General features: G+C 40.8%; 1 protein-coding gene across 1 annotated transcript in view; it reads left to right on the top strand.

Moving 5' to 3' along the window:
- Positions 1-9,559: 9,559 nt before the first annotated feature.
- The window catches only part of LOC126399195 (ryanodine receptor 3-like), a 135,877-nt gene continuing 122,676 nt past the window's right edge, over positions 9,560-22,760 (top strand). Inside the window, exon 1 of the mRNA XM_050059036.1 lies at positions 9,560-9,706. Coding sequence (XP_049914993.1) covers positions 9,560-9,706 — 147 coding nt within the window. The remainder of the gene's footprint in view (positions 9,707-22,760) is intronic.

The following is a 22,760-nucleotide window of genomic DNA, read 5'->3' as shown; positions in this document are numbered from 1 at the left end:
AGTGTCATATCCATAGAGGATGCAGTCACAAGTCTTTACAGGTACATAGTTGAGATCAAAATGAAGGTCTAATTCAAAGATGGGTGTGGTCCAAGCAAGGGGGACAGAAGTTGGTGGGTAGGAAGTAGGGAAGGAGCCATTGGCTCCCCCACTTTACGCCCCCGACCCACAGTAGTTTTAAGTCTTGAATTGCTGTGTCCCAGCTAGAGTGATCCCATCACAAGTTGGTCTGTAGTTTGTACATGCGTACTGCTGATCCACTCGGTTCCCATGTGTTAGTTATCACGTAACTCGTGTCCTCTATTTGCTGGTCATGCTTTACAAGATTTCGGTATTATGTTTGTTTTCCATGTCTCGTGGCATTGTAATCACAGACACAGAAGCCCTGGAAGGAGATCAGAGCTTTGATAATACATTACTTTTGCTCCCACGGCCACACGCTTTTGATCCCACTAAGAGTTTTATGTAAGAATACAGTTTACCTTTGATTCAACTTTAATATTGTCATCAGAGGGGTTTTAAGACCTTAAATCTGTGATTAAACACATTCACACGTCTCAGAGGTGACATTGCTTCCCTTTGAAATCATTCACGCCTCCGTGCGTCATTAAAGCACTTAATGGCCTATCCGAGCATTTAACTGGGAAAGGGACAGGGAGGTGAATGGACCTGTTGTGCAGCTGACCGGCATGGGAGAGAGAACAGACAGAAATAAAAGAAAGTGAGGAGAAGTGAGAGGACTGATGGGTGGTGAGAAGATCCACTGAGCTGTCTCTCTCAGATATGAGAATAGGGATTAGAAAGTGAATAGCGATTACCTCCACGTTGACTTGCCAGCCACTGTAATCAAGGACAGTGTGAGTGATGCCATGATTGGCCAAGAGGAAGAGGCCAGTGACAGTAATCCTTGGGAAAATGTGGACCACAATGACAGGTTGTGCTTAGAGACGACAGCAGCGGCTCCATCACTTGTCAGAGCTGAGGAAAAAAACGAGTAGATGTCGGAGAGCAACTTCCTGTTTCTTTCAACACTTTGAGACCTTTTTGGGAATCTTCAAAAGAGGCCACAAGGCCCGACGGCCACTGCGACGCAGAAAGAGAGAGAGAACTCACAAGTAACATTCCTACAAAGGTCACTTCATTACAGGCTGCATGATGAAATACCTCCGTATAATATTATCATTATGGGATCAGGCAATGCAGCTGACCAGCTTCCTCTGACCACCCACATGATCAACTCATTTCTATTGTGGTATTGCCAAGTCGACCACCTGCCGCCGTACACTTTTCTGCTCAGACCGGTCTTTGCAAAAACTTTCTTTGCATCAGGTGGAGATGAAGACTTCCGAAGTGTATTCAACTTCGCAATACTGAATACTTGTGTTGGGACTCATTAGTTTCAGAGTCTCCTGCCTGTATGACGATAACAAAATGAGGGGGAGGCAGCATGCTCTGCTCCAGTGGTAAAGAGGTGAAACCGAATGAGCATAGAGTTATTTTCTTCATTACAGCGTTGCTTTAAGTTGCTTAATGCTGCGTTGAGTTTTGGTCAGACGGTGTCGTTCATTTACATTACTGTTAATTGCTGCTCTGCTCCATTAATGTTTGCCTGAAGGTGATGGCATAGAAAATATTAACTATATACTTAACATTTGTCTCACAAAAGTCATTATTTAGACATTACATTAAACATTCTTGCAACCACTGCCTGCCTTGTCTGGGTGTTGCACTGCCCTCATGGTTGAGCTCTGCAATTTTTTGTTCCATTAACATCATGTTATTAACTAACATTTATATAATCAATTATAGATGTTAATGAAGAGACGCCGGATTGTCCATGTCCGCATTGCGATGCATCGAAAGCCCATTTCCCACTGTACAGAAAACCCACTAACACCCGCTAACATCTGGCTTTTGTATGTAATGGGACAGGCTTTCCTACCCACGTCAAATGACTCTGCAGTACATACAGGTATTTATCAGCTCCAGCTCTGATTGGCATTGATGGAAAAACAACACCCCACTGAACAAACAAATTTTAGTCCCTCTACTGGCGAGATGCAATGATATGCCACCATAAAATACTGTATGTCTCAGCCCCAGTAGCTCTCAAACATTGGCTGAGTTTGAAAAACAGACTCAATAAGTTTGAGAGATGTAAAGACAGATAGAGATATATAAAAAAGAAATAACCACCAGCACATTTTCATTGGCCTCCATGTTGCTCTCTACTGTTTACTAACCTGTTTTCTGACCGGCTGCAATGTTGACCATGACACACCACTCTAAAAACAACCCAAAAATCAGAAAGGCATGCTTCCCTCCTTCGGCCTTCTACAAGGCTCTAGTCTACTGGCAATGGGAAAATACTCTATAGCCTATTTGAAGCAGGTTTTCCTCTCTTTAAACATCTGCATATACGTGCTAATTCTTGTGGAAAAGAGGCATGAGGGTCCATTCCCACCCCTACATTCTTCTAGTACCCTGTATTTTATGAGGTCATGCAGAAGAACTGTGCCACATTCTGTTGTGACAAATACCCAAGGCTAATTTTACTCTCCATGCGTCTCTGTTTCGGTCCCCGTCGACTCCTAAGAAAATATCCAGCTCTTTAGCTGCTAGATGCCCCACTATTATCTAGTTTGGAGCAGAATATATGGGCAGTACAACTAAAACATCAAGCTTAAAGAGGCTATAAAGCACCTCAAAGCTGCAGAGTTGGGTGGCAGTACTGGGAGTTTACTGTGAGCACACTGCGTTCAGTCATTTGATCCACTATTAATCTAAAAAAGCTTTTGTGTTTTTTATCCAAATAAATCTTCAAAAATGCATTTTAAGCGTATCAAGATCCAGTTTGTCAAAAACATGTTTACTTCCTGCTGTGGATTCCAGTTACAAGAAAGTCTTTGCTGGAACCATTGATGGTGATTTAGCTTTTAGCATGAGTCGCAACGAAAAAACAAAGGAAATCCAAGTCATCACACGACCATCCAATCCGTCTGATTGAAGTCTTTTTTGGTGCAGAAAAACAGTTAAGGAGCAAGGATCACTGCAGGGGTTCAAAAACAACCGTGGCAGCCAAGTGAACTTTGTCACAAAATGTTGTGGCAGCAGGAGCACTGTTGCATAACCATAAGCGTTAAAAGAATTAGAGTCTTTGTGGGGGGTGAAGTTATCAATTAACAAACCCACACCGATACCCAGCCACCCACACACTCATCCACAATCCCTCTACACCTCTCACTCACTCTCACTCTCAACCCTACGGGCTCTTCTGTCGTTCAGGGGCTTTGATAGAGAGACTATAAGCTACCAGCTTTTATGCTTGATGTCCACTGGGTTACACAAAGAACACGGCTTTATCCATTTAAATGGACTAAAGAGGGACATTGTTCTCCTGTAATCCAGCTTCGAGATAAAATCATAAGCAAGCACAAAGAAAGAGTTTTGTTTGCTCAAAATCCCCAGACACGTAATTATTTGTCCTGCCAATTTATTGTCTTAGATCCATCATATATTTGAGACGTCACACAGCTGGCGAAGCAAACTTTATACCCTCTGTGCTCTGGAAGTCTGTGGTACTTCAGCTGTAATCTTAGATCTCCAAGCTGAAAGGGAAGAGACTGGGCCAGACGTCCAGATTCCTGCGAAGAATGAGCAACAAAGAAGAAGAGGAAGAGAGATGCGGGGAGTGATGGAGTGATGTGTTTTATGTATGTATGTGTGTGTCCATGTTTTTCTGTGGTCGCTCAGCCATTTCCTTCCCTGTTATTACGAGCATTAGCCCACCACAGAAGCCACATATTGAAAGGAAGGCCCCTGCAGTTTACAGTAGAGCTCGACAGAACACAAATATTTGTTGTTTAATTGTTGTTCAGTGACATCATGGTGTGGTTCAGAGATTTAGTCTGCAGAGGCCGTTACATTTCTGTGTAGAATCAAAGGACAAATGTAACCATTCAGACGTTTGTGAACAATGGGATTCTCGTACATGTTTACAAGGGATTTTTAATTTCCCGCTACGTTATCTGTGAGGTTCATTGCCACGGCAAAGGCAATAAACAAGAAACAGCTTCTTTCTCATCACACATCATAAGAGGCTCTGGATAACTGAGGGAGCATTAGCCATCATTCAGCATAAGCCAAAGGGATGAAGGAATAAAGGAAAAGCACACTCACAATAAAATTGTCTGTATTCTCTATATTTTACCACACATTTTTTTGACTAACAGCAGCTTTTGTTCATTTTCTTTTATCAACACTGTTGCAAATACAAAATACAAAAAATATTTAAGAAATTGTGGAGAAACAATACTCATAAAGTGTTAAATAGCTCCCAGTAAATTACATGCAAAAAAACTTCAGATAGGCCTCATCAAGCTTTAAACTATTTTCTTTGAGCCCATTTATTTACCCAGTCAGACAGCAGTTACAGCATTCTTTGAACTATTACAGTCTCTTGAATTGCTGATATTTATTGATTATTAATCACTCTTCATTTACATGTAATTAAGTAACTGGGTTAATAAGATGATTTCTAAAACCTCATGAAAACCTATTTTCCATATTGGGGGGTAGGGGATCAGTAAAAGCTGATTTCCTTAGCTAGATTTCTCCTGGTGAACACCAACTTCTTGGCCATGTATACATTTGTGCGAAATCATGTTTCTAATCGACTTTTTACATATGAGCATGCAGAACAAAAACTTAAAGATGGATGCTGTGATGCTGGGAAAAATTGCCCCCAAAATATCAGAAAGATATCCAAAAAATAGTAGGTATATGTCTGAAAAATTTCCAACAAATATGAGTCTTCTGTCCAAAGAAATATTACTAAAATGTCCCAAAAACTTTGGTAAAATGTGTGAAAAATGTGCCAAAAAATATTAGTAAAAGTTCTTAAAACTATTGTTCATATGTCAAAAACTAATGTTAAAATGCCTGGTAAATACTGGTATAAAATTTAAAAGTATTAAAATTTCTAAAAAAAAAAAAAAAGTTCAGTGTCAGAAAATTATTATTTTATTGTCAGAAAATGTCTGAAAAATCAGACACATACATATCACCTCTTAACTGTAAAGGCTAAAGGTTAAGGATTTATTTTAAGGTACTTGTTGTACTTGTACATCTCTGACCTTCTGCATCTCTGTGTCACCAGTAGGTCTCTTAGGTCTTCTGATCAGGGTCTACTGGCGACAAAAGGTGATCATGTTTTTGAAGTAGTTGCTCCAACACTGTGGAACTCTCTTCCATTAGGTATATGGTCTGCAGTCTCTAAAGAAACCTTTAAAAGAACACCTTAAGACTTGTCTTTTCAAAATGGCTTTTGTCCTACCTTTATATGTCGAGTGCTTGTTCCTTGGTGTCTCTCTGATGGGGTCTTCAGTGGCCTCTAGTCTATGTTTTATGGCCTTTTCTTAGCTTTCCTTTCGTGACATCTGTTTTTATTGATTGCATGTTTTTATTGTCTTTTGTGAAGTACTTGGGGTGGAGAATTAATCTGACCAGGTGCATTTATACACAGATTTATGGTAACTAGATGTTTTTTTCCTTTTTTTAAATGATTGACGATAAGGTAAATAATTATTCATCTTTAAACACAAGAGCAAAAATGCCAGTAAAATACTGTTTTCACATATGTGCTCTAATAAAACTTGAAAACAATTTAACTGTTTGCAGTTCACAGGGCCTATACAGTAGTCTCCAGTAAAATCCCCAATTCCTACAGATTTATAGACAGTTTTATTTGGTCTCGTATGAAAAAAATCACCATTCTCTACTCAGAGTGTGAACACTGGCTGAATTGTAAAACCCTAAGTCAACAGAGCCAGTCTGAGACCATTTTCAGGATACTAAAGTGAAGACAGTTTAGTAAAGCCAGATAACCAAAAACAGCCTGCCTCAGTTAAACTTGCTTCGTCATACAGGCCTGACTATTTTAACAGCTCGAATGAGGCGGTGCCCTCACAGCACCTGATCACAAACTGCATTTCTTGCATGCTTCAAGGATCCCAGGTGCTGGCTTACATAAGACCAGGCACTGACACTGCCCATTCACCAAACCCAGTTATGCCTGGAATGGACTTTTTAATTAACTTGTACAGTCTGTCTTTATCTCAGTTCCTCTGCCTCCCTCTATCTGTCACTGTCTCAGATGTACAGTGTGGCACATGAAGGGTCATCTATAGATGAGGAGAGAGATGAAGGATGAAATAAGTCTCCTTTCGGGTTTTCTCATTTATCTACTGCATGTGGTTATCTTCTGGATAGATGGATGTTAATTCCACTGCTCTACAGGTCAATTGAAGATGTGACAAATGAGACAAACTCCCTAAAAAGTTGTGAGAACTTTAATTAGTAAAATGTCTGAAAAGTATGAGAAAAATGTACAACAAATATCAGGTAATTGTCTAAAAAAATAACTAATATGTCCAAAAATAAAGGTAAAATAACTAAAAATATGACAAAAATGTCAGTAAAATCTCTAAAAAAAAAAATGTCCCCCAAAACTACTAGAAATTTGTCCAAAAAATACTATGAAAATTTCTGAAAAATGGTCAACAAATATCATTTAAGTGTCCAAAAAATATTAGTGAAATGTCTGGAAAAATATTGGTAAAATGTCTAAAATTTTCCCCCCAAATTATCAGAAAGAATTTTTAAAATATATTAGTAATATGTCTGAAAAATGTAGGTAAAATTTCTTTAAAAATTTTGCCAAAAAATCTACTAATAGTAGTCATAGTAGTAGTATCAGTTAAGTGTCTAAAAATATTAGTAATATGTCCAAAAAATAATGGTAAAAAAAAAAAAAAAATCAGTTCTACTAAACTGTAAGAAAATGATTGGTAAAATATCTGAAAAAACTGCCAAAACAGATTTGTAAAATGTCTGAAAAATATTAGTGAAATTTAAGAAAAAGTTTGGTAAAATGTCTGAAAAATGTGCTAAAAAATGTTAGTAAAAGTTCTAAAAAATATTACTCAAAAGTCAAAACAAAAGATTGTGAAATAAATATTTGTAAAATATCTGAAAAATATGCCAGAAAATATTCCTGAAATACCCCCCAAAAATAGTAGACAGTTGTTCAAAAATATTGGTAAAATGTCAAAAAATGTATGAAAGAATTTCTACAAAATGTTGCCAGAGATATTTGTAAAATGACAGAAAAATGTTGGTTTATCGATGGAAAAATGTCTGAAAAATCAGACACATATCTAATAGTTCTGGTTTTCAGCATACAAATAAATTGAATGCTCACATGTCGCCACACATATTAACATAAACTAAAATGTAAGCAACTGTTTCTCGTAAACGTACTCACAAAAGCTGGCTGTATGTTATCTGCCCACACAAAATGCAGAAGTAAACAAGTGAGTGGTGAAGAAGATTAGTTATTTCAGATCATACAGATTATTTTTGGATTAGATGATCATATCTGTAGAGAGAAAACACCTCCAGTGGTGTCAGCTGGTGTCACTCTGTGTCTGCTGGATGTGTATATAAGCTTGTGAACATAACTTGATTAGAAAGTGTTATATCAGGGCTGTGTTTCAGTAAGTCTTGTGATCTCAGTGTGCGGCAAATGAGCACGGGTACCAGTAACTCAATCCTGCTTTTTTCCTGCCAAAATTTTAAGTTCTTCTTGTCCGTGCATGAAAACCAAGAAATGCTTCACCTACAAGCCAGCTATAAAAAGACACTGAGCCAATAGTGGCACACTAACGTGACCATAAACTTCATACTTGACATAGCCTAAGTAGGCAGGAGTAGTACAGTAAAATATGAGAGATGATTATTTTCCTCTGTGTTGGGCTGCAGGCTGTGTTTTGATGGTCCAAGTCATTTAAATCAGTGTTTTTGTGAGACAGTTTTATCTCTGAGATTGTACCCTGGGCACCTCCTGCCTCAGAGAGCCTCCCTCTACACTGTCTTAGTTTCAGTCACTGTGGTGGGTCCCACAGCAGAGGGAAGCAGTTTTTTAAACTGCACACAGTTCTTTTAAATTTATACTCGCACTAAATGGGGAATGGTGCTGTTTAAAAGCAACTTCAAAGCCATGTTTGGCTGCTCCCTAATTTGCTTGTCGTTAGCTGAAATATAGCTGGTGTTGTGAAACCCAAAACAGAAGCCCCTATTTTTTTACCTCCACCAAGGGAAAGTGTCACACTCCTGAATTAAACATGTGTTATCTCACTTTTGTTTGATTTGTTACATGTAAAGGATTTCGCTCCATCTATTTTCCCCAGCTGACAGGTTGAATTACATAATATACAAAACAGCAGAGGACCTGTGACCCCCGCTCGCATGAAGATTTGTTTGGCTTCCCCGAACTACGTCGATTCCAGTGGAAACATCCACACATCAAAGAATTGCTTTGCCAGAAAAAAAAATGTAGATTGACTTCTCAAGAAAGGGGCTCTGGTGGACAAAGGTGGGTTTTGTGTGATGAAAATGGCCCATAAAGGCCCATTGAGGAGCAGAGGAGGGAAATAAATGTGAGCTGATTGAAGAAGGCGTGTTGTGACGGGGTGGAGGATGTGTTTGGAACAGGAGCTCAGCTGTGAGATGGTCGTATGAAAGTGTTTGCCATCCCAACAGACCTGTGACAGGAGACGGAGTTATGCCAAAAATGTGCAAAGAGGTGTGTGTCTGCGTGTGCACCAGAGCTGTGTGTGTGTGTGTGTGTGTGTGTGTGTGTGTGTGTACACTGTATGTTAACATTTTTTGTCCAAACAGCTCGTTCCATAACAGAGACTGTGTAGTATATGGTAAAGTAAACTGCTGGTTTGAACACACTAACACTCAGTAGATTAAATGTGTGAGTGTGTGTTTGAAGTTGTTTTTTTAGGGATATTTTGGAACCAGTGTTGTTCACATACACGTTTGCCTGCTGATAGTTGTCTTCGTCATTGCCTTTTTTGGCACATCTTATGGTCTGTAGCGGTCACCAACTGTCAATCAGCCAAATAGTGTGAAATCTTTGGAAGGAATGTGTGTAGCAATGCCTTTGGAAAATATCATACTAACATAATATAGTTGTACTCAGTGTTGGGCAGTGATGCCATGCAGTAATAATATTTCTTTCCCCAGTATATAGCATAAACTGTATAAGATAATGGACGTAGCCACCACAACATCACCCACTGGCTTGTTGACTCCTGTTTTGAAGCTTTAAGTTTGGCATTTCGGCTGTTGCCATCTAGGTTTTTTTGAGCCAGAGGTGACCATAGTTGGACAAGAGGTTGGAGCTGTGGAGGAGTGCATGGACGTCGGAGCTATTTTCTGAGAGGGTGGGCGGGATTTTTGTTGGGAGGGGCGGGGGAAGCACGCACACTTATCAATGATTAAGGATTTGATTTGAAGTTATTTTATAATAACATGCAGTTATAAGAGAACTAGAATGGATGAACACGGCATCTTAATTGTTAAGAAAATGAAACTTTGATATATACTTGATAAACTTTGATAGATTTTAAGCAGGGTCGAGACTTCGCTTTCATCCATAAGGTCACTGTGAGCATTCATAATGGCCAAATGTGTTAGTCTCTCCTGCGTCATGGTGTTGCGCAGGCAGGTTTTCACCCTGCGCAAGGCTGAGAAAGAGTGCTCGGATGCCGTGACAGACATGGGCAGGGCCAGACAGAGCTTAACGAGCTTCTCCACCTCCGACAGCATGGAGCGGGTTTGGGTTTGGGGCTGCAAGGTTTGCAGGATGGACACAACATCCTGGATTCCAAGGCTACTGTATGTAGTCAGGCAGGCTGCATATCACATCAAAAGCATAGATCTATGCATTAATGATATGAAAGAGATAAATGTAAGTCAAACAAATTGAGTTTAAATTCAGATTCTTTATTTTTTAAAGCGTAATGTTGTGGGTAGGGAGGCTGGGGCGCGGGTTCCGACGTCTATGGAGGAGTGAGGGGTGGATCTGACTCAAAGACATTAGTGACACCTTGCAGACAGCCTGTCAATGAAGTGGCCTTGCCCTTAAATATGTGTAACTTCAAACCTTAATAAAATGTAGGCAGTGAGTTGTATAAAAATTTACCTTCATGCAGTTGTCATGAATGTTGAAATTAGCTTTACAGACCAAAACTATTTTTTTCACCAGGCTGTAAATTTTTTTATTTTTGCTGTAAAGTTGGGCATTTTAACATGGATGTCCATAGGGATTAACTCTCTTCTGGCGCCAGCCTCAAGTGGCCATTCAAGGAACTGCAGTTTTTGGCACTTCGGCTTCAGCTTAACTTTTTAGCTTCGGAGGTTACCGCTTGGTAACGAGTGATTACCCACAAACAAATAACTCATTACAACCTTACTTTTGTTGTCACCCTCCAACTGATTTCAAATCCAACAATCAGTCACATCCCGGAATTACTTTTGTATTCACTGACATGCATTTCACTATGCAAGCATGCTAGCTTGGAGGATGGAAATACTAACCCTCATCGGCTGGAAATATTCCCATTACTTTGATTTTAGTGGTGCTAAGACTCCTACAAAACACTTTCAAAAACATGTTCCCAAACCTACAAGGCTACAAGCGATAAGGAACTAATGTAGCTAGTGGCAAGATATGTGGGGGATGAAATGTTGCCTATATCCACTGTTCAGACAGATCCTTTGGAAAATAATGGCCAATCATTTGGAAGCTGTTGACCCTTAGCTTCTAAGATTAGCTTGACATTCACACAGAGGTACACATGGGGAGTCTGAATTTTTAAAGGTGCTTTCAGACCTAGAGTTGTCTTACTTTGGTCTGAATCAGAGACTTGTGTCACAAAGTTCCATAATTGCCTAGAGTTGGTTCATGTTCGCACGGCAGCATTTACAAGCAGACCACATCAAATGCCTTGTGTGAGAAAGCTGCTCTTGATTGGTCAGAATTTCCATGCGTGCCTTGTGTGAGAAAGCTGCTCTTGATTGGTCAGAATTTCCATGCGGGAAAAATCCAGGAAGTACACAAAACATTGAAGAAGAGTACACTTGCAAGATAAATGTGACACTTTCTAATGTCACAATGGAGGGACAACTACGCAGGTTGATTTTAGTGCTGCTCATCGTGGACTATATTGCTGTCATTGTTCATTTTAGTCAAACCATACAGTTTGAAAACGAGGCGCGGCTCCAACTAGAAAACAATGTTTTGATGCATTGGATGTGCTGAATGTGCATATTAAGGCAGTACAGGAGGAGGTGCACATTAATAATCCTCCAGGACTGTAACATGCTCATGTTTAACCCAAACAATGTGTCATGTGACTGCAGTTGGTTCAGATTGAGGTTGGAACACGTTCTCACCACAAATAAACCGCACCAAAGTTCGTTTCTAACCGGACCAAGACCACCTCTTCAGGAAGGTCTCGGTCCGGTTGTCTTGGTGCGCACCCGAGTGTGATTGCAGTGTTGACACCTGCCCAAATGAACTGCACTTAGGTGGCAAACAAACTTGAGTTCAATTGAACCGAACCAAACAGGGCAGGTGTGAAAGCACCCTTAGAGAAATGACGCAGTTACCAAAAAGTAAGATAACGGTTGGTATAATGACTTGGGTGGGAGTAATAAGTAAAGTAGTAATATTACTTTTGAAAAGAGTAAATTACATTTTTTGAGTGACATGTCCAAACAGCCAAAGTGATGAAGATGAGTTTACTGTGAATATCTCAACATACCAGGTATGACATAATGCTATGATAATATTGCAACATTAATTTTATCCACACTGCCCACCCAGAGTTTCACTACAGCATTTTTATCTTGGTTGCTCTCACCCCTTAGCTTTCTCCTTGCTCTTCAAAAATATGTAAGTGAGGAGGAGTAACATCCTCTCTGCAAGCAAGGGCCAACAAGAAGGGATTTTGAGCATGAGGTCAGTACGGTATGTTTTCCCTTAGAAGTTGTCGACATGTACAGCACTTAGCTACGTACATAAATGCTGCATGGTCAGAAAAATACATCCTCTGATTGCTGTCTGATATAACAATATTTCTAAGTCCTATTCCTGTCAGCCTGAGGCACCGCAGACCAAACAGTTCAATGCCTCAGTCGGATCCCTCCATTCACAAGAACCAGTAGCAGGAAATAAAGTGCTTTCCAACAGTTTTATTAGCCATGTGAGAGTATCTGTCATCCTCCCGCTGCTGCTCTCTGATGAGAAATAAGAGACGTTGAGGCGAGCGGCTGCCCTCCATCATCTCAGCGGGCTCCTGCCAAACTATACAGAGCAGAAATCTGACCGAGTCCGACAACACCGACAGGAAATTAATGACATTCCCAAACCCTAAGTGGCTGCTTTTTACTCAGATTGAAACGTATACAATTGGCTTGCTCCTTCACTCAATCCATGGATGTCAAATATTGTTTTACATTTATTCACAATTCAATTAAACATTGCACATATCCAATGACAAAGATGGATAAAAGCAGACTACATTCTTGCATGCACACCCAAACAACATATGTCCATGTGCAGGTATTATCAACCGATCACATGACCAGCTGTGAAGATGAAATGAGGAGAGGGGGAGAGAGAAAACCACGGCCATGTTTGAGGTCAAGAGGCTGAGGCATGCAGAGGGCCAGCAGACAGAGCATGACCCTCTTGGCTGGAAGGGGAAACATTTGACAGGAGATACAACTCAGGGCTGAAGATGGATCACATCAGGAATAGCACCGACATTGTTCCAAAAAGCCGATGCATGATGTGCGCTCAAAAGGCTGTTTATCTTCTATCTGCAAAACAGTTCAGTGTTACATTTTTGGAATTGCGGACGTTGCCTATGCAGCTGGACGAATCGTCTTAAAATCACAACCAACACAAAATGCACGTGAAAGGTTTTTAGCCATGCTGTGCAATGCCCACCCTTCTGTTGGTTGATTAGTCTACCACTTTGGACTAGAGAATTGCTGATATGGAATTTCAGGCCCATCTAATCCTGTTTGTTGTGAATGGACCTGATATTACCACCAATTATATGAATCTTGCAAATGCAATCATGTAAAAGGAGAACACAGTTTTAGATTTACTTTTCTTATACAACAACTTCTGGTTCGAACCCAGGGTGAGGGAGCCCTTCTGTGCAGAGTTTGCATGTTCTCCCCATGTCACTGTGGGTTTTCTCAGGGTACTCCAGCTTCCTCCCACAGTCCAAAGACATGCAGGTTAAGTGGTGACTCTAAATTGGCTGTAGGTGTGAATGTGAGTGTGAATGGTTGTCTGTCTCTATGTGTCAGCCCTGTGATAGTCTGGTGACCTGTCCAGGGTGTACCCTGCCTCTCACCCAATGACAGCAGGGATAGGCTGCAGCAACCCCCAACAGGATAAGCAGTTACAGAAAATGAATGAAGGAATGTTTATGATAAACTTAATCTATTCTAGTTTGTCTATATTATAGACTAATTAATGCCAGACCCTTTCTGAATGTTTTGACGAGTAGTTTCCCTCTCATCTACCTCAGTTACAGTCCTCTTAGCTTGGACAGTAAGGAGCCCTTTATGAAAGTTTTCTGTCTCTATCTTGCTGTTTCTTTTCATTGAGATTGATCCAACCACCACATATCCAAACCTACGATAGTCTTGCTAGATGTGCTGTAACAGTCCTTTATTATCAGCATTTTATTCATGTTGTCAAGCTGAACAGACCGTCTCTGTTACATTGCCGTGCTTCAACAGATTTGCTGCTGTTCAGTATCAAATCATTTTGCCCTTTAGCCAAAAAGCTTGGCTATCATTGCCCATACTTTATGAGTTCCACAGTTGCGAAGCAAAGGCTCTTTTGTTCTCTCCCGGCATTGCTGTAACTAAAATATCCACCATCCAAATAATATTTTTTGTCTTGCATAGATTAACCATAGCGGACTATGACTCATCATCTTTGGAGCAGTAATGAAAAACACTTCCCATGGAGCCAAGTAATCAGCAAAGTCATCAAATTTGAAATTCCTGTGGTGGCTGCTTTCATGTGGTTAAAATAAGGAAAGAACTTGTTGATGTTAGTGTTGAATGTTGCACCTGTGTAGGAAAGCCTACCTGAGCTGTTGAGCTTGTTCAGGTGCGTCCCATTTTATGCTAACTGCAGGCCATCAAAGACAGCTCTCCTGCTCATGCTTTGTGTCTCATATTTACTGTAATAGAAAGCACTTTGCTGTGACAACCTCCCATGATTCTCCGGCGGTTGCACCAACACAGAACACAAATATTTCTAGCCACATCAGAATAATTCTCCCCGCCATTCTTGTAACGCTTTCATCCTCCTTTAAACAACGGCTCATCAAAGGCGGCGAGCTGAACATACTGTAGGCTTGAGGTTTGAGGTTTGCATGCGACACAAAATGTGATTCATGGTGTCAAAAGCAAGAACACAAGATCATTAAAACATTTTCCCCCCAAATAAACATCTGTTAACCAGACAAGTGTTTTGCGAGTTTCACTTAATCTGCAGTGAAGTAGCTTGAAAAGATTATCTGGATTGGGAGGTCAAAGTGCAGCTGGAGGGTTGTTGTGCAACAGTCTCTTTGGCCTAAACGGCATCTCTAGCAGTTTAGTAAAGTCTCAGGCCTCTGGGAGCTGCTGTTTGTGTGTGTGGAAGTAAATAGGCCGGAGAGGAGAGCAGTCCAGCAAGCAAACCAGCTGTTAGAGCATTTAAATAAACCACCTGTAACTTTATTGCACCATAAATGTATTCATAGTCCTTCATTTCACACCATTATACACTTTACTGACGGATTTGTCTCTGCTGCTACTGTAGAAGAAATCCACCACACCTTATAAAAGGCTTTACGACGGCCTGTGGGCTCTTACGTAATTGTCCGGCAGTGAAATGACCCCGTCCACAGTAGCCTACTCGAGTTCTCAATTTGGACGTCAGTATTCATTTAACGTAAAGAGTAATTGCTGCCTAACCTCCCCCATGTGAATGTGACTTTTTTTTTTTTTGGAATGGGTAAATATTACTTGACTGTAAAGCTGCGTGCAGTGCATTGCTTTGCTCAGTGCCTCCTTGCTCTGCGGTCAGTCTCTCTCTCTGTTTTTAGGAGACCTCTGCTGTGAGTGTGATGGTGTGCTCCATCTCATCTCCATCCCATCAACTGGGATGTCGTAATTTCCGAGTACTCAGTCCGAGTCCCGGGCTCAGTTGGAAATTCTAACTAGAAAGTCCCTTGAAAATGGTTTAACAACTCAGAAATTTGAAGGCACATCACCAACCCCGACCTCAAAATCCAAGATGGCCGCTCTGTATGTCAACACAAGTGACAGCTGTAGTAACATACTGTTTGTTAGCACTTCTGTCTTACTTGTGTCTCATTAAATTAGTCGTACACACAGTTTTGTCCAACTTCCATTTGTGGATATGTTGCTATGGTGTTTGTACGCGCAAAATACAGCGTAATTCTTATCATTTGGTATTGCTAACATTGCTAATCTCGCTTGAACTGGTATTGCTAACAGCGTCTTGGTTCTGCTACTTGTTGCAACGGAACACATTCAGCTCAGGTGTGATGTCATTCCCAGCTCCGACCTCCAACTTCCAAGGTAAATAGAACACAGCATGGGCTCTGCCCCGGGGGAACAGTTAGTGAGATGCAGGCAGTGACGGGGCTAACTGTTAGCATCACATGGCTAACATCACCTAATGGTTGTTGATGGGTCTGATGAAAGACTTGAGCCGTTTTGTTGTTGGTATGTGTTTGTTCGGACAGCCCTGTGTTGTATGTTAGCCGCTGTTGCTGTGTTAGCTCATGCTAACCGGACAGACGTTGAACTGACTTAGAGGAGAGCGGTTGAATGCGGTTACGCATTGCTCCAGTCGAGTGATTATATGCCACTTTTTTCTGACACAGCCTACATTCTACCTTGTTTTCATTTTCTAGATCAAAGTACTGCCAAACCCTGCTGGTTTTGCGAGAGGACATCTCTCTTATTTCCCACCTTGCTGTTTTTAAAACTCCAGTCTACTCGAGCATTACCACGGGGAGGGGGACTGCTGTCTGATGGCTCTGTAGCACCCACTAGTGGTGGGCGGCTGCATGACAGTTAAGCAGCCTTGTACATGAATAAAACACTAATTGGTTTACCCGACATATATTTCTGGTGCCGACTAGCGAGGGGGCGGACGTTTAATCGTTTAGACAACTAATCGTGAGCATCCCTAGTTCAAAGGCGAACTCCATTACATTAAAAATAGTGCCATTCGCTATAGACTATATGCCCTCAAAAATGGGTTAGGTTCATATGTATGAAACTATTCAATTAAATTAGTAACTTTTGTTTGATATTTTGTCATATACAGGTATGCAATGATGATTGTTGGGTAACATGTATGTTGATGTTGCCTAATGTCAAGTCCTTATTTGATCATGTGACATGACGATACAATATGGTAGCTAGTTTAGGTGCAGACCTGTCAAGACTGACAAGCTGAGCACAAAGAACAAGAGAGAAACTGACTCGGATACTCTGTAATGATTGAATGCAAAAAAATGAATACTTGGACACTCAGAATGCCCATCCCTGGTCCCCAGCCAGCCTGGCATTAGCCCCAGATGCCCTGTTGTTGGTATGACATTCAGGCCAAAGACACAGGGTTAAGTTAGTCTCGATCGTATCTCCAAATGAGGTCTCGGAAGCACCGAGGAGCAGCATACTTCAGTGGCAGGCCCACTGCAGATAAAGCTAATAACACCAGGCACAGAACAAATCACAGCAGCCCCCTGATTAGGCTTCAGACGAGGAAATGTGATGGAATGTGTGCTTTTCAACACTCCCAGTGTGATTCCATCAAAACCAAAACAGCTACCGGCGTTGGAGCCGTTACCGGGCAGTGTTTGCTCTACCTTGTTCTCTGCCTCCAAGTTCACGGCGCAGTTTAAAAAAAAATCTGATGATTAATTTAGATGAGAGGATAATGGGAGAAACAAGAAGGAATGATAAGACTTCCAAGAATCCTCACGAACACCATTCAGGAGGTGCTTTTTTTTGTAATCAAGTATGCAGTTTTAAAGAAAGAAATCTGTTGGGCTTTAAATCTGTCAGCCTTCGCTTCTCTATCTGCTGAATTGCAGCTGGTCTCCTGAGGGATTTACGCTCAGTAGCTAAAGAATTTTCTTACAGTCACGCCAAGTTCAAGTTAGGGATTTTATGTATATTTGCGCGATGCAGATTCAAAGGAGAGTGTAACAGAAAACTACAGACTGACAGATACTGAACTGATCATATATTTAGTTGAATCATAAAACATGTTGTGGCAGTCACTGAGGTCAGCTCCAGTTTCAGGTGTTCAGACTCATTTCCTTTGAGGAAAGACAGAAGTTAAATAACTTCCTTTCTTTTAAATACTGTAAATGCAGCCAGGTCTTTATTAAGGTTAGCTCTGGACATGCAGTTAGACTAAAACATTACTAGTTAGAGCACCCTATGCAGAGTAATAGATGTAAAATGCTATCTTCTCTAAATAGAAACTGTTTGTTTTTACATGAGCTCATCTGTCTAAAAACCACTGCCCTATCACAGTTTTGCCTCAAGGAAACTTCATGAATTCCTCAAGATGATTATCCAGGATAATCTTCAATGCGGAAGTCACTGTGTACAACTTGAGCTGCAGCTTCACAATAATACACCCACTCAGGGAGAGTCAGAGAGATGGGCTCCTCGTAGTAACAAAAGTATTAAAATGTCAGAGTGTTGGGTTTACAGTTTGCTATATATTCTCAAATTCTGTCTATCCTATATGAAAATCCATGTACAAGAATTGCACTTGCCTTTAAAGCTACAGTTGATAACTTATACAACTGTTTGCCATATTTGGTGAACTGTATTCTGAAAGATGTACGATACAGATAATGTGTGACAAAAATCATGCCCTTCCTCCTCCTCCTGCTGCCTCTAGTGGCATTTCCATTCCCTCCTCTGACTGGCTTTCGCTGACATTCTTACTCTAACCCCTAACCAATCCCACTCCTCTTGGCTAAACCTAACTAACCCAAACAACAAAGGCAGCCAGTACTAGCTAATCAGAGGGAGAGTAGTGCGGATCATGCCTTTGCTATGCTCACCAAAGACAACAACTCAGAGCTGAGGAGTTTCTAAAGGTGCTGACAATCGCTGCACGTAAGCTGCGGTCAAACTAGGCAGCGCTGATCAAATCAAGAATCAAGATTCTGTTACTGCATTGCCTGTTTCTTCCCTCAGATGTTTTCAGAAACTTTGGTTGATTGTATCCAACATGGTGGCCGGGTCTCAAATGTTCTCATTTTACAGCAAAACAGTACACTTAAATATGTTTCTAAAAACATTTGAGGAGAGAAAAAAAGCAGTGCAGTAACAGAATCTTGATTCATATTTGATCAGCGCTGCCTTGTTTGACAGTTTGACCACAGTTCACGGGCAGTGGTTGACATGATTGACAGCTGTGTTAGGAGCCGTTCTGTACCGTCCCAATTTTTGGTCCCCCCTCTGTTGGGATACCTAGCACACAGATCTGGTACTAAAAGGTGGAGCTGTGAACACTGCAGCCCATTGATTGGTCAATAGAGGACGGTCACTCTGCTCAGGGCTGAGCTGTGGCTGGTATTGAGGTTCCTGTAACCACTGTTCATACCGTGGAGAGTTTTACATACATTAATAAACTGTAACTATAAAATGAAAGGATGTTTTGCTGCCTCTTGCAGCAGCTGGGGTCGGAGAAAACATAACTGAATTCACTGGGCCAACTGTCAGCAACTTTTAAGGTGGAACGTTAACTTGTAATGTTACTCAGTGTATGAGTTGACGACGTGAATCCATCAACACACCTTAAATTTCACTGTGACAACTTTAACCATCACTTTAGTTTGGTTTTGTTTTTTTAGTAATGAGTGGATCTTCAAGTGTTTATATGTATTAATTTCATCCAGATTATGTGATCTGCATATATTCTAATCCTCGCTCGGAGTAAAAAAAAAGCATCGCGGAGTGTTGTTCCTGTGGGCTCCGGCAACACTAAACCCCTGAGCTTGCCTGAGAAGGACTAAATGCACAAACCTGCTATTTTTAAATATCCCATGGAGAAAGACTCTCACTGCAGCCTGTTTTATTTTGTTCTGAAAATGTCAATGTGCACTGATAAAGGAGGAAATACAGTGAGTGCTGGACGGAGCAGTGAGTGACAACAACCCTGCCCACATTTAAAGGTACGGTTTGCAGTGGAAACACTAGGGTCTAGGTACCATGTCTGAAGGGTTACTTTGGTTCCAAAGGTACCATACCAAAAGTAGTGGTAGAACAGGGCTATAGAGCCTCCTCTGCTCTGATTGGTTGTTTTCATTCATATGCAGTAAGGCTGTTGGAAGTGCTACAAGGCTATAGATTAGGCAAAGGTATGTGATTTTTTTTCACAGATTATCTGTCTCAGTAGTGCTGTGTGAATATAGACAGTGTCAGCAAATATGACTACACGTTCTTTATAAAAGTTATTAACTACAGCTTTAACAGCAAAAGGATCCAGTCTCACTGTCTGTACTGAGTCTCCAAAGGTCAACTTTTACTTTAAGCGATGACCTGATGAGTTTTCCACACGTCTTTCTCCATGAGCATTAGCCTGACAGTGGTCTTTGCATCTTCTCAGCATGTTTTTGTTTTGTTTATTGTATTTTTGTAAATTTGTCACAGTTTTTATAAACTGGCAGAAGATTCCTCATAGGAAGCTTCTCTCTGTAAATTAACTGGCGCATTTATTTTTCATTCTCAGAGTTTCCATAGGCATTGCAGCCACAGGTTAGTGTCTAATTTTATTATTGTACCATTAGGCATCACAGAATAACTGTTCAGCTCTGATTTTCATGCTGGAAGAAACAGAACCCAAAGATAACTTTAAACAGCCTAGAAATGCCAGCGATTGAAAAAATAGATAAAAACAGATTTCACTTCTTAATGAATGACTTGCGTAACCGTGTCCGTATTATATCATCCTCCTGGAGTAACCATGATCCCCTGAACTGCAGCTTCAGACGAGACCTACAGCTTGCATAACGTTTGGCCTGTTTTGATTTTTAAAGCGGCATTTGTGCCATCTTATAACATCATTAAATCTCTTCTTCCATATCTGTCGACAGGGTGCAAGTCATTTCCAAACCAGCCTGCAAATTGCTTAAATCCTGATGTTGGAGAATCAACTTACACATTCGTTCATGATATAAACCGGGCCCATAGTTTAAAAGCCTCCCAATGAGTAAGATTAATTTGTCCAGCATCTATAAGGAATGATCCAATGCCAGGTGTAACAACTTAGCCAAGTCATCCATTAAATGATTTACTTAATCCTCTGCCAGTAATTCAAAGGGTTCAAGGCATCGTATAAATAAGGTATAGAGTGTCCACACGCTACCGTATGCATACATTTGCACATGGATAATAAACAAACTATTTAGTAAAAAAAAAACATGTTCAGTCATTTGCGGTATGAAGGTGATTGTTATGTAATCTATCATCGTGTGTAAATATTACATAAGGAGGAATGGGTCGAAGTTTGGTGGACACACCTCTGAGATGAACCAGATGCCATCTCATTTAGTTTTGGGAACACACTGAATTCATTGAGCGCCGAGGAGGTTCCACATATCCTGTCCAGTGTGTGTGTGTGTGTGTGTGGTTTACATCTCCACAGAGTGCTAAAGAGATCTCTCAAATCTACCAACTGAGTGCACTTTGTAGTGTGGCTTTCTGTGATTATCTCTCACCATGATGTTGTTTGGAATCAACCGCTCCTGGATCATATCAAGTACAAACCTGATACTGTATAGACTCATAATGTAAAAGCTGTTGCTCCCTTGCATGATAAACCCCAAATAATCCTACTAATTTGAGATTAGAGTTTCATATTTGCAGGTGTCTCACTCTGTGAGTGATAGTGAGAGGTCTGACCGTATGGCCTGCAGTTGTGCGCAAATGAAGTAGTTTGTGTTGTTGTGTTTTTTTTTCCGGGAAATCAGTCCCAATTTTAGTATCACACTTTTACTTGCAAAAGATCCTGCAAACAAATTTATGCTAATATAATAATCAGCCTGTATGTGTATATATTTAAAGAATAGAGCGCTCGAGGGATGATTTTCTGTAGGCCGATATGAAAGATAGCATCGTCCTGGTTCCCTTGTCAAAAAGCTTGTGGGATTTTTCCATTGGATTTTGGATTATTGCAAAAAATAAGCTCTGTGGCAAACAAGCATTTATGACACTCACATGTTTTGTTCAATAAGAACACCACTTTAATGATTATTGAAGCCTAAATGTAATCGCCAGAAGGAAAAAGCTGACTTTAGGCTGTAAACAAACTACACTATGGTCACATGACTTAATGCCGACACCACAACAAGGTTGTAGCTGTGTTTGGCGTGATGACGTTCGTAGTCTAGGTTACAAACCCTGGTCTCCTGGATGAAAGTCCTTTGTTTGTTTGACTCATCCACCACCCTGCCCTCCTCCACACACAGACTTTCTCGCTCCTTACATGAAGGTTACGTCACCTGACTTCCTCCTTTCCTCCAGCCGTAATTACTATGGCCACTTGAGGTCACCACCAAACAGTAACATAGGTATTTAATGGACTGGTGACAACCTTCTGATGCGACTAGTCAGTGTAGCAGACCGCTTTCAACCCAAATCTATGAGGCTGATAACCACTGATAACGTCCATTCAATGGAGTGATAACATTCAAAGCAGGTCATATCAATTCAAACTGTATGGTGCGGTGTTTAAAAATGACTTAATAAGCCCTCCACCTGAACATTAACAAGCAGTAGCCACAAATCCACTGTGGGTAACACAGTAGACTACACAATGAAACGTGATGAATGTAGGTCTGTGCGTGCTGGCAAAGTTGCATAACTGCAGAATGAACTGTTGCCTCTGCATTGGTTGTCCAAAGAGGTAATGTTCCTCCTGCAGTTCCCAGGTTGTTTCCCAGCAGCCTCTGGTGCACGTGCGGGGCAGGCAGCCCACGAGGAGAGTTAATTGCAGGTATAAACACAAGTCAGCTGATGGTGATGGCTAACACATGGAGAAACACACTCTGAGCAAAGCAACACTGTGTGGTATAGTCATGGATGTACTGTTTTATGCCTGGTCACTAGAATGAAAACTGTCAAACACGCTTTCCAGCTTCAGGGTTTTCTTCGTGGACTGAGGTCATGCAAATAAAAATAGCTGTACTCGGCCCTGGGAATTTTTTTAATATTAATTAAATAATATTAATGTGATTAATATTAATATTGTTTTCACATGTGCAGTTTTTTGGTAAAGTACATGTTATGTTTGTTGATAATTTTGGTACCCAGCATGATGCATATTCGTCTAACATTTTACACTTTCATCTCCTTGATCTCGTTGTTATGTTGCAACTTACTTCAACCAGAGCAGCACAGAAATATGAGACATACCAATGCCAACAAGGGCAATACTACAATATACTTCCTGGTAAATCCTCCTGTTCCTTCATGATTTATCCTCAGTCTGGCACAAAGCCGTCTTCAAACTAGAAGCTTTCACATTTTCTTCCTCTGGGCAGAATATCATCTGTTTCAGTCTGCTTCAGGACCAGCATCAGTAATCACCATAAATCTGCTGAGCTTCCCTCAGTTCTGTTTTCTGCCCTGTTTCAAAGTTATATCTCTGTAAAGCTTTTTGCTCGCAGTCAGGCTCACATATAACGTGACTTTCCCTCCCACTGAGAGGCCCTGTGCTTTGGGGCGTTGGGAATGGGGAGCAGATGCTGGAGGAAACGTCA

This window comes from Epinephelus moara, chromosome 12 (assembly GCF_006386435.1).
Source record: "Epinephelus moara isolate mb chromosome 12, YSFRI_EMoa_1.0, whole genome shotgun sequence".
Lineage (NCBI taxonomy): Eukaryota > Metazoa > Chordata > Actinopteri > Perciformes > Serranidae > Epinephelus > Epinephelus moara.
The sequence above is the reverse complement of the archived record's forward strand: the minus strand, read 5'-3'. Positions and strand labels throughout refer to the sequence as shown.